This window comes from Cyprinus carpio, chromosome A25 (assembly GCF_018340385.1).
Source record: "Cyprinus carpio isolate SPL01 chromosome A25, ASM1834038v1, whole genome shotgun sequence".
Lineage (NCBI taxonomy): Eukaryota > Metazoa > Chordata > Actinopteri > Cypriniformes > Cyprinidae > Cyprinus > Cyprinus carpio.
In genome coordinates this window covers 1,981,178-1,997,958 of record NC_056596.1, presented here as the reverse complement: position 1 = coordinate 1,997,958, position 16,781 = coordinate 1,981,178, and the positions used below count along the sequence as shown (strand labels likewise).

At 30.7% G+C, this 16,781-nt stretch overlaps 1 protein-coding gene across 1 annotated transcript in view; it reads left to right on the top strand.

Moving 5' to 3' along the window:
• The window catches only part of LOC122135528 (potassium voltage-gated channel subfamily KQT member 1-like), a 143,385-nt gene that overhangs the window by 5,466 nt on the left and 121,138 nt on the right, over nucleotides 1-16,781 (top strand). Inside the window, exons 3-7 of the mRNA XM_042714992.1 lie at nucleotides 10,932-11,022; nucleotides 12,553-12,685; nucleotides 14,197-14,269; nucleotides 14,407-14,503; nucleotides 16,140-16,280. Coding sequence (XP_042570926.1) covers nucleotides 10,932-11,022; nucleotides 12,553-12,685; nucleotides 14,197-14,269; nucleotides 14,407-14,503; nucleotides 16,140-16,280 — 535 coding nt within the window. The remainder of the gene's footprint in view (nucleotides 1-10,931; nucleotides 11,023-12,552; nucleotides 12,686-14,196; nucleotides 14,270-14,406; nucleotides 14,504-16,139; nucleotides 16,281-16,781) is intronic.

The following is a 16,781-nucleotide window of genomic DNA, read 5'->3' as shown; positions in this document are numbered from 1 at the left end:
GTTGTAAGTATTCATCCGCTCTGTTTTTAAAAGTGCACGTTGCTCCTGCCGTGTGTTAATTACAGCTGATGCGGTGGAGATCTCTGTAACTAAACGAGAGTCTCCGTGACCCGGGTGTGTCCCCAAACCTGAAACAGGTCCACCTGATCCTGAAAACAGCTCCTCTGACCCTGTTTTGAAGTCGCAGTGATCACTATGTGTTCTGAATGGGTTTTTTCTGTGTATTATTATACACACACACACAGACACACACAGACACACACACACACACACACACACACACCAACACACACACACACACATATATATATAATACTTTTTATTAATATTATGTTCTATTATATATTTTCATTCATATTTTGAATTAGCTGTTATTGTTATAATTTGAATTTGTAATATTCATTTCTGTATAATTATTAAATTTGTTGTGTTTTGGTCATTTTATTATTTTTTGTGTGTGTGTATATACATACATATATATATATATATATATATATATATTAATATTCATTTTAAAACTACATGTATTAGCAACTAAATTTTCATTTAATTTAATTTTAGTTTAGCTTTTTGTTTTTTGTATAATTTAATATAAATATTACCATTTTTAAAAAATTTTTTTTTTACTTTTTTTATTAATTCGTTTTTTTTTTACTTACTGCATATTTCATCTTGTTGCCAACATTAAAATTTTTTATTTTATATATATTTTTAATTATATTACCATTTATGTTTCATTTATTTTTAACATTTTTTATTAATTCGTTTTTTTACTTAGTACATATTTAATCTAGTTGCCAACATTTCTAATTTTATTTTATATTTTATTGTATTTTATTACCGCTTTATTCCAATCAACAACAAATGATTATAAAATATTTAGTTTACAGTAATAGTCCTGCTCAGAGTCAGTTCCCATCCACTTTCACTGTATAGAAAAGAGCAGCATGAACATCTCGTTGTGTGTGTGTGTTGGATTTAAGAAAGTAAGTCATTGGAATGACATGACAGTGAGTAAATGTTTTTTTTAGTGAACTGTCCCTTTAAAAAACATTCTGATAACTCTCTGACCCACTTTTTCAGTGAATGAATTCCAAATTCAGGAGAATAATGATATTCAGATGTGGAGCTCTGCCCACAGCGTGTTTGACTCGTATTAGTACTTATCAGACATGCCATGACCGATGGAAACTGTCTGGCTGCGAGCCTGCCTTCAGTGCTGTTTGCTTTGGTGGTCTGATAACCTCTCTCTCTCTCTCTCTCTCTCTGTGTGTGTGTGTAACTGAGTATCTAGAGTTGCAGTCACAGCAGTGAACCTGATCTCAGCCTCTTACAAAATTAAACCCCACTGACTGATATTCTGTGCCGCTCCTTTAAGTAACTCTTACTTGCTGATGGTTATCGATGCCAGGATGTTCTCTAGCTGCTCTGCCAGCGCTCAAGATCGAACGCATCCGTTCTGGCAGACTAATGACCTCTCAAGGTCTTCAGGTGGCCATGGACTGGAGCTTTCATGCCGGGACATTGTTTCTGAAAATCCTGTCTGGGTTTGGAAATTGGAATTTGGAAAACTTTGGAGAAATAAAATGTTTTTTAATTAATTAATTTTGACATTTACGAACAATTTCTTAAAATGTTGCTTCGCCAAGTAATTTAAATAAATTCAGATTAAATTGAAGTACTAAAATTACTAAATAATTTTACTGAATAATTACTTTTAATTATAATTTTTAAATTCACTAAAACTTAGAATAAAATTAAAGTGTAAACTAAAAGCTAATTAAAAAATGCATTTTATAATAGTAAATAAATACTACAATAGCATATAAATAATAATAAAAAAACAGATTATAAAAAAATAGAAAACTAAACTATGTAAATGAAATACTAAAATTATAATGTTATATTATTATAGTTACTTACTTAATATATAATTTAAGGTACATAGAAAATCAATCAAAACTAATAAAAACTATCCAAAAACTACTAAAAGTGATTCTAGCTATAAACAATATTATACTCAATTAATCATTCACAATAAGACCAAAAACCTGCACTGATAAAGCATATTGGAAAAAAAGATTTTGTTAGGCACCAACTTTGACTTTTTCTTTTTAAAAATCCTTGGGAGAAATAAAAGCTACACTTTTGTTGTTGTTTTTGAACTGTTAAATTAAAAATGAGCTGCTGGGATCATCTGGAGTTTAATCTCATTGTTGTCCTTAAAAAGGTGAGGTTTTATATAATGATTCTCTTAGAGACTGCTTCATTGCTTGGCTTTCGTATTCCCAAACGTGTGCTTGTTTTTTTTTTTTTTTTTTTTTTTTTTTTTTGCATGTATAAAAAGTGCAGAAGATATAAACAGACAACACTGTTGCATTATGGGATATTTCCTACAGCTGTGCACATGGCCAGGTGCCTCTGATGAATCTTACACAATGATCCACATGCAGTGCACCGTTTCTCCCTCTCCGACTGCATCTGTCTGTGAAATTCACCTCGTTCTGAATGCTTTCTTCAGAGACACAGACACAGACATGATATTTAACTGAACTATTTTGAATATCACAATTGTGCACAATACGACCAGGAATGTGCATCAAAACAAGAAAAGTAAAAAAATGCTGTTTTAAATTGATGGGGTGTTTATTGCATTTTTTTTTTATTTATCTTGTTGCTAGGTGCAATTGCTGGTCTGTTTGGTTGCTAGGCATTGCTAGAGTCTGCTAGATTGTTGCTAGGATAAGTGTTGCTAGGGTATTCTAATTGGTTGCTAGGGTGTATTGTGAGGGTGTTATAAATGATTAGACTCATTCACAGGGTTGTTTTAACCCAGCCTTCTGGTAAGTTTTGTTTAACTCAACTATTGTTTAAAAATTACTTTATGGCTGGCTTAAAATGAACCCAAAATAGGTTGTAAATTAAAAATCAGACACATAATTACTAGAGGCATCAGCCATAATCAAAGGGTGAACATTTATTAATAAGCATTTTTTATTTTATTTAATTATTTATTCAACTTAAAAACTTACTAATAAATGTTAATTTATTGAAAATAATAATAAATGTTCATTTCCAACTTATTTTGGGTTCATTTTAAGTAAGAAACTGTTTAACTATTGTTAACTAAAACTATTCAAAATCATTTTAATAAATTAACATAAAATCAAATATAAATATAAATCTCATTATGATATAAATGTTTTTCTCAAATACACGTTGGACACAATTATATATATATATATATATATATATATATATATATATAACAAATAATGACATGAGCACATAAAATAATGTAAAATTATGTGAAAACTGAGAATATATATATATATATATATAAAAGATTTTTTTCAATGAATTAAATCTAATTTAAAATATAAATACTACAATTAAATATAGATAATACTACAATTACACTGCTAAACAATACTTAACTTCTAGCTAGGTTTTAGGGTGTTGTTAGGGTCTTTTGTCACTGATGTGTGAAAAAAAAGTGTTTATTTATATATTGATTTATTTTCAGTGTGTTGCTATGCGGTTACTGTGGTGTTCTAGGGTTGCCGAGGCAGCTGGGTTTTAGTGGATGGTTTCTAACTACCTCAAATCAAAATAGTCCTGAACCCTTAAGTCTCTGTGATCTTCTGGTTTCTGAATATAGCTAGGCTTTCAGTGTAAGTCTGTGGGGTTTATTTTCCCTTCATTTATGCAAAAATTGAGCTCTAAAACACGTATTATGTATCATTCATTAATCACTATATATCAATACATTGACCCCTACATCAGGAACAGACGCCCTGACCTCGTGTCTTTAAGATCCGTCTCTGTCTGTATTTCTCATTTCAGTTACAGCTCACTGAGCAGCTTAGGTTTGATGGGACTTCAGCTAAGCTTTATCATCGATCCTTACAGGCTGAGAGAGGGGACGGAGAGGTATAGGATCATCTCAGGTCATCTCAGCGCTTCCAGAAAGCGTTTAGCAAATGTAGTCTGACTCATAGATTTGTGTATTGTATTTGTGAAATATGTTTCCACATCCTAATGTAGTCTACAGAAACTCTGTGATGATGCTCTGCATTTTGAGCATTTTAACCAGCTCAACTGAGCAACTTCGGATTAACCAATCGTGTGAGTTCTGGGCGGGACTATCTGTTTGGCTGACCAATGACAGATGGCGAAGTGCTTTGGAAAACAGTTTGAAAACAGACAGTATTTTTGTCAGTTTTGTTTGGTGAAACTTCAGCTTTAAGCACATAAAGTACTGTATTTTCTGCAATATAACTTTATTTTTTGTCATCTGAAATGCGCTGTGACTTATTTTCTAAAGCAGCTTATTTAATGCAATTAATGTCAAGCATGCAAAACGTGTGAAGCATTTGGAGGACATACATGAGACTGAGTTTTGTATATTGCATTTCTCAAACACTGGTACTTTCAATGACTGAAATAAAATAAGATATAATATGAGATAAGAAAGGATTAGGTCACACAGTAACTTATTTCAGTCAGTTGCCAAGGCAACATTTCAAATATTGATTTAGTTTAAGTGCTAAAATTACTATCTGAAAATAAAATAAAATTAAAACTAAAATGAAACTAAAACTGGAAAAAAATAAATAAAAATTAAACCTAATAAAAATGAGAGAAGTACATACATAACAACGTTACTAAAAATGTCAAATGTAATAAAAAAATGAAAATGAAACTATAAAAATAAATACTGATTTAAAATATTAATTAAAACTTAAATAGTATATACAGAAAACACTGGAAAACTGTTAAATTTAATGGATTTGTAACGGAGTGTCTATAATATATAGTATATATAAACAAAGTGTATCAACATTTAGTTTTTTTTTATGTTATTTCTGAATGTAATAAAGTGTGACTTTTACACCATTTATCTGTGTTTTTTTGCTCTCAACAATGCAATTTTGACCCGTGACACTTATAATCCAATGCAACTTATTTTCCAGAAAATACAGTATTTATTTCCCCTACTTGATATTTTTGTGGGTTTTTTTTTTTATGATGAATAGAAAGTTCAAACAAACAGCGTTTATTTGAAATAGAAATCTTTTGTAACATTGTCCTCACTGTCAGTTCTGATTAATTTAATGTGTCCTTTCTGAATAATTTATTTAAAAAAAAAACAGACCCCAACCTTCTGAATGGTAAAAATTCACCAATGCAATTTTGACCAGGTTCAACTTATTTTCCAGAAAATACAGAATTTCTTTTACCCTTTTGTCACATTAGAGTACACTTAATTGAGTCATAAGAATAATCAGTTCATAGCTCGTTGGTGATTTAATCCGTTCTGGACAGCTGGATGGATGCACTAATCATTTTGAACCATTTTAATCATCAAATATACTGATAGCTTGGGTTGTTTTTGCTCAGCTGACGATGAAGCGAGGACACATTTGGCCTTTGGTAGTTCTGCTTGCTGTAATTGTCTCTGCAGTAAGAGCGGTCTGTATTTACCGGACTGCAGTGTATAGACCAGTGTACCGTCTCGTGCTTAAGTTGAGCTGTCGACCGGATTACAGTCATGTTCTCTTGTTTCCCGTCAGGATCCTTAAACCACCTGCCATCAATAAGTAATCTCAGGCCAGAGCCGGGTCAGGTGGACTTCACAGCTCTGCTTTTACAGTCACACATTTAACTGAAGACAAATGCATGTTAGTATCCTCCCTGCTTTAGTATATTTATTGATTTGAGGGTGTATTTCCTCCAAACCCACGCGCTCTCAGAAAAACAGTACAAAGCTGTCACTGGGACAGTGCTCAGAGATACCAAAGCTAAAAGGTGTCCTTTCTACCTTATTTCCCCCAAAATTGTGCATATTAGATCCTATTAGTGTTTTAAAATGACATATTACTGCTTTAATGGTACATATTAATGCTTTAAAATGACATATTAGTACCCATTTTAGTGCTTTTATACACATTGGTGCTTTAAAAGGGCTTATTAGTACCCTAATGGTATTTATTAGTGCTTTAAAAGAACATATTAGTACCTAAATGGTGCATATTAATGCACTCTCAGAAAAAAGCACACTCTCTCTATTTTTCTTTTTTTTTTAGAGTATGCTTTAAAGGTACATTTACTGCTTTCGAAATGCATATTTGTACCTAAATTATACATATTAGTGTTTTAAAGATACATATAAGTATACCTGGATGGTGCATATTACTGCTTTAAAGGTACATTTTAGTGCTTTAAAGATGCATATTAGTACTTAAATGGTTAATTTGTAATGCTTTAATATACATTAGTGCTTTAAAAGTGCATATTACCTAAATGGTGCATATTAATGCTTTAAAGGTGCATTTAGGCTAAGTGTTTAACAATACCTAAATGGTACATATTAGTATTTTTTAAAGTAGATATTAGTACCTAAATGGTACATTATAATGCTTTAATACGTATTAGAGCTGGAAAAGTGCATATTAGTAACTTAAAGGTATGTAATAATGCTTTATTAGTACCTCAGTGGTATACAGTACATATTAGTGCTTTAAAATGACATGTTAGTACCTAAATGGTGCATATTAGTATTACCTTACATGTACAAGTAAGTGCTTTAAAGATATATTAGTGATACATTAGTCTAAGTGGAACATATTAGTAACTTTCAGCTGCATATTAATGCTTTAAAAGTGTGTATTAGTATCTAAAGTGTACATATTAGTACTTTTAACCCCAGTGACAGATTTGTTATCCTTTTTCTGAGAATGTATACCTTTTCTTGCGTTGTTTGGTTAAACACAAAAATAAAAAAGTGTGTTATTGTGCAGATCCTGAAGTAAATTTCCTTCGGTTTTTTTTATTATTATTGTTTTTTTTTTTTTTGCAGCATACCAAATGTGCAGTATATGATGGCATAATCCTCTACATCAGCCTGCTAATGAGTGTTAATATCTTTGCAAAGCTGATGGATGACTCTATGACTCTGGGAAACCAGCTTTTCCTGGACGACCAGAAAGCTATAATCACTTTCAAATAGGTCTCACAGAACCCTCCTCTAGGACCTTGAAAAATATGCAACAAAAATATATTTGACAAAAATTAGGCTCCTTAAATGTATTCAGAGGAATGTACCAAGTTTGGGGTTGATAAGATTTTTAAAGAAGACTCTTCTGCTCACCACAACTGCATTTATTTGATCAAAATTACAGTAAAAACCGTAATATTGTGAAATATTATTATAGTTGAAAATAACAACTTTCTATTTGAATATTTATTAAAATTGAATTTATTTTCTGTGATGCGCAGCTGAATTTTCAGCATCATTACTCCAGTCTTCAGTGTCACATGATCTTCAGAAATCATAATAATAGGATGATTTGATGCTCAAGAAACATTTCTGATTATTATCAATGTTGATGCTGCTTCTGAAAACTGTGATAGATTTTTGTTTTCAGGATTCTTTGATTAATAGAATGTTAAAAAAAAAAATGGAATTTATTTGAAATAGAAATCTTTGTAACATTATAAATGTCTTTACTGTTACTTTTGACTAATTTAATGTATCCTTGATGAATACAAGTATTAATTTATTTAAAAAAATCTCACTGATCCCAAGCTTTTAAATGGTATTTATTTACATTAGTGGATCTTCATCTCTCTGTGAAACTGCACCTGGCACAAAAACTGAACGACATACTGCGATTTTGTTCCTCGTATTTTCTTTTTGAAGGCTTATTGTGATAAATGTTCCACTTGGGTGTCCCAAAATTCAGTTATGGAGAAAAAAAAAAAAAAAAAAAAAAAAAAAAAAAACAGACCTTTTTCCAGGCAAGTGTTAGTATAAATTGATATAATAAAAGTTGATATAGAACAAATAGTTGACATTTGTCTTTGATTTTAATGGGTTGTCACATTAGTGAGGTTATTATTATTATAAGAGATGATAATTGACATTTGATTTAAGCTAAATACCTACAGTATATATTATTTATGACATTGTAGATTGTTTGCTGTGCATGGATCGTCTCTTTAAATATACTTTAGGGATATAATAATTCACAATACTGATTTCATAATATATGATTTTCTCATGATGTTTTAAAGAAAATGATGTTTAAGACAAATAATAAATGAAAAGGTGTCCTTTTATTATTTCTCAGACAAAATGCTGCATATTTCTTTGTGAGATTAAAATTCCAATAAATGTCAAATAACAAAACTACATTAAAACAAACATCAAATAAATAAATAATTTATTAATTAAACGCAGCAGATGCTCTGAATGAGACGCAGTATATGTAAAGTAATACTGTTATTCATGTTTTTAGACTAGTCAATAATTGAACAATTATTTTCATTTAATATTAATGCATATACATAACCACATATTTTATTTCAAATATTATTATTCATGTTTTAGAATTGTAAATGCTCTCTCTCTCTATATATATTGTAAATATATAATTTATTTAAATTAAATATACTGTATGTACATGTGTACACAGACTTTTTCAAATATGTTTAAATTATTATCAGTGTATTATCAATGTAATTATTATCAATTATATTATCAAATGTTATTAATGTTTTTAAACTACTCAATCATTAAATATTTTTTTCAATCACTTTCATCATTTTTTCAGTTTATATATAATTTTTTTAATATACAATAAAATACAGTATACAACAGTAATTAAATTGTTTTTAGATATTAAATCGAATAAACCTGTTAAATTCATATTTACTTTCATATTTTGACTATTATTCACAGATGGTACCTGAGCGGTTCATAGTAACAATTCCCTGCTACTGAACCTTCAGACAGATTTAAAGGGATATTCAGCTTATAAAACATTATTCCTCTTTTAATCTATTGACCTGGCTCTTAATCCAAATTGAAAAAAAATAAAAATTGTTCCATTTATGTGTGTCTCGTCCTGCACTTCTGTTAATCCTGCTGTTGATGGTGTGATATCAAACATCTGGTCATTGGATTAGAGGAGCATTTCTTCTTCCATACAGTGCTGTTGCAGTCACACACATTGGCTCTTTTTGCCTGCTGTTCAAAAACTTTTTTGCTTCGAATCAAAGTTTGATTGATTTTTGGAAGGATTCACTAAGTGTGGTTGTCACACCAGAAACTTCACATGTGTATGTTGCCATATCCTCTAAAATCCTATAGAATTATTTTGTAACACACATGTGACTGATCTCTGACTGCTGTGTGAGTCACTTTGTGTGTTCGTCTTTTTGAGTTGTGTGTTTGCAGAAAAAGTGTGTGTGTGTGTGTTTATGTAAGTGTGTGATCTCTCTCGTGGTTAAACTCTCTCCCATCTGTCCTCTGTGTGTTTGGGAATCCTTACACAAACTTTACGCTAGTTTAAGAAATCCTGTTCTGTCAGGGATCTTCTGCACCATGACTAGTCTCTGGGTTTTCTGAATGACTGGTGGATTAAAGACTGATGTGTTTTTGAACATCTGTCTGTATGTGGCAGTGTATTAAAGGAGATGAATTTAAAATTTTGGCTCAGGGTTTTTAAGTACAAAATGGCACATACACGTACAGGGAATAATAATAATAAAAAAGATGATAATGGATGGAGTTAAAGACAAGGTGCATATCAATTGCATTATTTCTATAGTATTTTCAGAGTCTCTCTTCAGATCAGTGTTTATTTCACAATATAACATTATTATTTTCTATTTTAAAAAAGTTTTATTATTGTTGTTGTTGTTGTTATGCTTATTACTACCTGCATGTTTTCTATATTTTTTACCCAGCTAAGACATCTACTAGTTAATTTATTTTATTTTATTTTATTTTATTTTAATTTAATTTAATTTAATTTAATTTAATTTAATTTAATTTAATTTAATTTAAAATGTAATTTAAAATGTAAAATTTAATTTAATTTAATTTAAAATTTAATTTAAAATTTAATTTAAAATTTAATTTAAAATTGAATTTAAAATTTAATTTAAAATGTAATTTAATTTAATTTAACTTAAAATGTAAGTTAAAATTTACAATTTAATTTAATTTAATTTAATTAAAAATTTAATTTTAATTTAATTTAATTTAATTTAATTTAAAATGTAAGTTAAAATTTAAAATTTAATTTAATTTAATTCACAATATAACATTATTTTCTATTTTAAAATAGTTTTATTATTGTTGTTGTTATTACCTGCATGTTGTCTATACTTATTACCCAGCTAAGACATCTACTGTTTATTTATTTATTTCACTGCAAGTATATTTTCCAAAGCAGCTTTACGGATAAATATTGCAGGATTAATGTCTTAAAGAAAAATATAAAATTATACCTTAATATATTGGTTTGTGTCCCAGTCTGCATGCTTTGTCTTAAATGCTATACAAGATTACTGTTAACATCTCAATTCATAGTATGCATTTTTGTGTCTCAGGTGTTTAATGTAATTTTTGTAATACTTTAAATGTAATATTTATTGTGCGTGTTTTAAGTGTGCGTCCATGCATGCATCTGTGGCTGACACTACTCACAAGCCCTTGCATTACAGGAGTTTTTGATAGTACTTTTTTACTTTTCCAGTGGCAATGAATGCAAGGGAATTTTTGAGTGTGTAAACCTAAAAGTTACACTGAATACTGAGCAAGCAATACATTTATTTAGATGCTAATGCAAACAGTATGTGACAAAGCGTTGAGTAATACTGCATTATCAAGGAGATTTGTTGCAATACTGACACACTGACCCATAAGTAATTAGTTGCATTTGTGAATTGAGATGATTTGTTATCAGAAACCAATTCAATTCAATTTAATTTAAATCTCCGTCAGGCTCTATTTAAGGACCTTAAGTGATTTTGATGGGAACAGATAATGATGTGGTTGTGAATAATTCATTAAAATCATGAAATGGAACGAGATACACCTGTGTGTAAAGACAGATCTACCGTCTTTATGTCCACAGGTTCCTCATGGTCCTAGTGTGCCTGATATTCAGCGTCCTGTCCACCATTGAGCAGTATGCAGACTTCGCAACAGGATCTCTCTTCTGGATGGTAACCCTTTCACAATATATCAAATACATATATTTTTTTCATTTCAGCTCAACTAATTTCAGCAGAAAATATCAAATGTTTGTTTATACTTATTACCCACCTAAGATATGAACTTGAATTTCATTTTTACTTTAGTTTGGTTTTTAGACAGATATTTTTATTTTTATTTTATTTTAAATTAATTTAAATTAATTTAATTAAAATTATTTAATTTAATTATATAAATTAATTAAGTTTTTTATTTATTTATTTTTTTTAACAAGACCGCTACTTTATTACTCAGCAGAAAAAAAAACATTGATTGATTGGTTTCTTGATTTATTTCTATTTCGACAGATATTAAAATTACACAGCAAAAAACACCAAATATTTATTTTTTTAAATTTAATTTAAATAAAATTTATATTAATTAATATTTTATTTTTACTCAGCAGAAAACACCAAGTGCTTGTTGTTTAGACTTATTGCCCAAGATAGATACGTTAAAAAAAAAAAAAAATATATAATAATATAATATAATATAATAATATTTATTATTATTATTATTATTTTTTTTATTATTTTTTTTTACCAAGACTGTACCAAGACCGATACTTTATTACTCAGCAGGAAAAAAAAGTATTGATTGATTGGTTTCTTGATTTATTTCTATTTAATTGTGGGAGACATCCAGTAGCTAATGCAGCAGTGTATTCTCCCACTGGATGGCAGTGTCATCTCTCAGTAGAGCTGATGTTGAGTTCATGTACGGGGTTGAAGGCTTGTATTCCCGTGAACACATTAAATATTTCTGATTGAGTAGTTTTGTATTTCTGTCAGTACAGCCACACCTGCAGACACCTGTGGGGCAGATCCCAGAGAAACCCAGAGGCTTTGAACAGCGTCCAGACACACTTCATCAAACCAGCTCCGTCAGAATTGAATGCATGCTTAATTGCACAGCCTAGGTGACAGATTTTGATGAGAGACACGAGCGCGTGTGTGTCTGTTTATACTGTGTGTGCGATAATACCCAAAGATTTCATAAAACAAAGAGTTTTAGAATGCAATCAAAAGTCAGAGATCTCAATATTTCTCATCAAATAGACAAATATTAATTTCTTACTGGAATAAAGCTCTTCTGTAGACTCTTACTGGATGATGGGTATTGATTGATTTGTGTCTGGTTTTATCACTATAAATATTTTTTCATCGATCTGATCTTCTCCACATTCATTGAGCGATGAAATTTCTCTCTGGATATTTTCGTGAAGAGGCTTGCACGCAGTTTGTATGTTTCTGCTAGTAGACTGTATTTATTGTTAGCACTCTTTTGGCCTGTGTAAGCAAACTGCAGTCAGGCCACCCAGAGACCCCTGAGCCGCTCGGGGTCAAATGATCATGAGAGGTCAGAGAGGAGCTCCGGATCAGTGTGTACTGCTCCTCTCCTCCACATGTGCCATTGATTCAGACCGAGACAGATGCTCTGGCATGTTGTTAAGACACACATATATGCATACAAAGGTCCACCTGTTTCTTTCTGCTTTGCAGGAGATCGTGCTGGTGGTGTTTTTCGGGACAGAGTACGTGGTCCGGCTGTGGTCGGCCGGCTGTCGGAGCAAATATGTGGGCATTAAAGGCCATCTGCGGTTCATCAGGAAACCCATCTCCATCATAGGTATCTGACATACTGACATAATACCTTCAATACCACGACTTAGGTGCCCTTGAGCAAGGCATCGAACCCCCAACTGCTCCCCGGGCGCCGCAGCATAAAATGGCTGCCCACTGCTCCGGGTATGTGTTCACAGTGTGTGTGTGTGTTCACTGCTCTGTGTGTGTGCACTTCGGATGGGTTAAATGCAGAGCACTAATAATAAATAGTGATCACCAAACGAAAATAGATAAAACAACAAAATAAAATACATAATGCTCACTGCATACTAACTTAAAATAGTATGTGAAGCGGAATGGTACATGGTTATTACTTGACCATGCTACGTTCAATCGCAGATTAGACTATATCTTTTGTATTTCTGACTAAAAATATATTAATTTATTATATTATATTTATTTTTTAAGGAATGGTTATCTGGTTATTTTTGATGGTTATCTCCAATGTTGATTAATAGTTATCTTTATCTCTACCAAAATTATTTTTAATTTTAATTTAATTTAATTTAATTTTACTCTTTTAAGAATGTTTATTTTTTTATGGTTATCTGCTGTGTTGATTAATAGTTATCTTTATCTTTACCAAGATTATTTTTAATTTTATTTATTTTTATTTATTTTTTAATTTTATTTAATTTTATTAAATTTAATTGTTTTATTTTTTTAAGAATGGTTATTTTTTTAATGGTTCATCTTTTATCTTATAAAAAGACATCTATATCATTACAAATAATTTTATTTTTATTTTATTTTAATTTAAAATTTTTTGTTTTTAAAGAATGGTTATCTGGTTGTTTTTGATGGTTATCTGCAGTGTTGATTAATAGTTATCTTTGCCAAGATTATTTTTTATTTTTTATTTTGTTTTATTTTATTTTTTTTATTTTTTAAAGATTGGTTATATGGTTATTTTTGATGATTATCTATAATGTTGATTAATTGTTATCTTTATCTCTACCAAAATTATTTTTTAATTTTATTTAATTTTAATTTGATTTTTATTTTATTGTAGGTTTTTTTTAAGAATGGTTATGTATTTTTATGGTTATCTGCAGTGTTGATTCATCGTCAACTTTATCTTTACCAAGATTTTTATTTTATTTATTTATTTTTTTATTTATTTAATTTAATTTTTTAAAGAATGGTTATCTGGTTGTTTTTGATGGTTATCTGCAGTGTTGATTAATAGTTATCTATGACAATATCATCATATTTTATTAAAATTTAACTTGATTTTTATTTTATTTTATTTTAGGAGGTTATCTGCAGTGTTGATTAATAGTTATCTTTACCAAGATTATTTTTAATTTAATTTAATTTAATTTAATTTAATTCAATAAAAAAAGAATGTTTTTTATTAACAAGCAACTTTAACTAAAAAAAAATTAATTTAACATAAATCTTAATTAAATTTAAATTAAATTAAATTAAATTTAATTTAATTTAATTTAATAAAACTCAATTTAACAATAAAAATCTAATGAATTTTCCCTATCCTTCCCCCAACAAAAAAAACCTAAAATTGTCTCGTCGCCTCTGTCGTGGTTCTGAGCGTCGGGTCCAATGGGCAGGTGTTCGCCACATCCGCAATCAGGTACAGATATGACCGACAGTAATTTCATCATCCATGTGTTTGATCAGTAGAACATCCAACAATGATTACATCTCATTGATGTTTATTGCAGTGCATCGCTCTGTGAACTAAAGATGCTCTGTTTTCATTGCCTGTAGAGGGATCCGGTTCCTCCAGATCTTGCGGATGTTGCATGTGGATCGTCAGGGTGGAACATGGAGGCTTCTGGGATCAGTGGTTTTCATTCATCGGCAGGTACACTTGGTTTACGCTGTCAAATTCAGGTCTGGGTTTATTGCAATGACCGTAATACTCACCTTAATACTTTACAGATCAATGAAATTTCATCACACAGAGCTAATCAGCGCACGTCTGGCGTAACCAGCCTCGGATTTTCTCTCCAAATATGGCCTTGTGAATTCACATTATGATAATCTAAGCGAAAAGCTCCCGTTTCAGTGATCTGGCTTTATGAGTTAAATCCAACCACTTCATGCACACATTTTCTCAATCACTTCAGCGTTGACGCACGTCTTATGAAAGGGCTGAAGTTCTCAGTGGATCAGGCGTGATTGGCCTGATTCATTCACATGCACACACTTAGGGAAGGTTTGCCTTATAAGGTGCTTTTATACTCCATGGCACTCGCTACTTAATACTTACCATTTCAACCTGAGAGTATATATTTCACCAATTTTTTACTTACTTTTTCTTCCTGAGAGTATATATTGCACCAAAGATGAACCAAAAATATATATAAATTTTGTCAGCAGGTTTTGATTCCTCTGGACTGACTGAAAATAAAATAGACATAAATAGACAATCTCTTGGGGATCCTTGAAATAATCAGGAACTCAGCAGGAAGTGAAGACATTTTCCAAGAGATTAAAAAAAAAACATCTTACATTCATTACTTACACTAATTCATTCTATTTTTTTTCACTCATTCATTCTTCATTTTTCTTCACCCTTATATCTTTTCTTTTTTTTTCATCCTTATAGTTCATTAATTTGATTATTTATAGAAATGAAAAATAAATAAAAAATATTTTTAATTTTTTGTTTTGTTAACTCTTTCCCCGTCAGCATTTCTGAAAAAAGTTGCCAGATGATTTTCACTAAAATTTGATGGCCTACAGTATATTTTGCTGTATGAATATTTGAATATGCAGTGCACCAAAATAAAGATCAAAGTCTTTACTTAAAAAAAAATAAATAAAAAAACTTTTATTCTAGCTTAAAGTATTCTTTTTTACCAACACTTGAATATAGGTAGGTTTCATAAAAAAATTAATAATTTTGAGCAAAATAGTGAGAAAAACTAATCTTTATCAAAAACTACATCTGGATAATATTCAGTACGATTATCAAAGCATAAATCCAGTAAATCGTTTTCATCACCACCTCCAAAGCTTCACAGACATATACCACTTCCTGGATCATTATTTTACTCTGTAACATTATGCAGTTTTTATTTATATGCTGTCTATTGCTGATAATCACATTATTTTTAATATGCATCTGTTTACACGAGAGATCGCTCGTTTCTCTGTCCTGTTTATGTGTGTTTTTGTTCGGGAGGTTTTGTACTCGTTCAGAAGATGTGTAATAGCGCCCCCTCAGTGTATAACAGTGAAAACACAAAAAGCCGTAAAAACTAAAAGCGTTTTCTTGTTAAAGACGAGATAACGCATCAACGGCGGCAAAAGAGTTAATTTAGAGATTACATTATAAATTAATTAAAATAGCAAAAGGTAAATGGTAATCAGATCTTTGCTAAAATGTTCACCTAATGCCAAACACACACCTTATTAATTTACGTTTACATACATTTTAACTTAAAATCTTGGAAATGGGTTCATCTGTGTTGTCTATTCTCCCCCGGGTTCAGGAGCTGATCACCACGCTGTACATCGGGTTCCTGGGTCTGATCTTCTCGTCGTATTTTGTGTATCTGGCAGAGAAGGACGCAGTAGACGAGGAGGGGAAGACGGGGTTTTCTAGCTATGCTGATGCTCTGTGGTGGGGTGTGGTGAGTTTATTCTTCTTCGTTGGAAAACTGAGTTATTGGAGTTGACAAGAAGTGACCACATTGCTGACAAGACCAGCTTGGACTAGTTTCTGTTTGATGAGTGACTAAGGAAGTCTTGCTGGTTAATCTAGTGGGTCTGTTCGAAGACCTTGAAGCACTGCTTTTTACATCAATCATGGTCTACCATAAATCATTTGAGTAGTTCACCGTTAGGTGTGTTTGTGGTTTTTATATAATTAAAATCTATCCTCGCATCACACACGACAAATCTCAATTCATAACACAATCATAAACTTCATTTAATTTAGAGAACAAATTTCAATTTCTAAAGAGAAGTTTTTAACAAATGCCTGTGTTCTCCAGCACATTTCATGATGCATAGTGAGATTGCATTCTCCATGAAGGATACTAGCTTATTCTTATGCTGCTGTTATGTCAGGCATGTACCTTAAAAAGCTGCCTACTTAGGGAGCACACTAGGTTTTGGAACAGGGCCTCAGT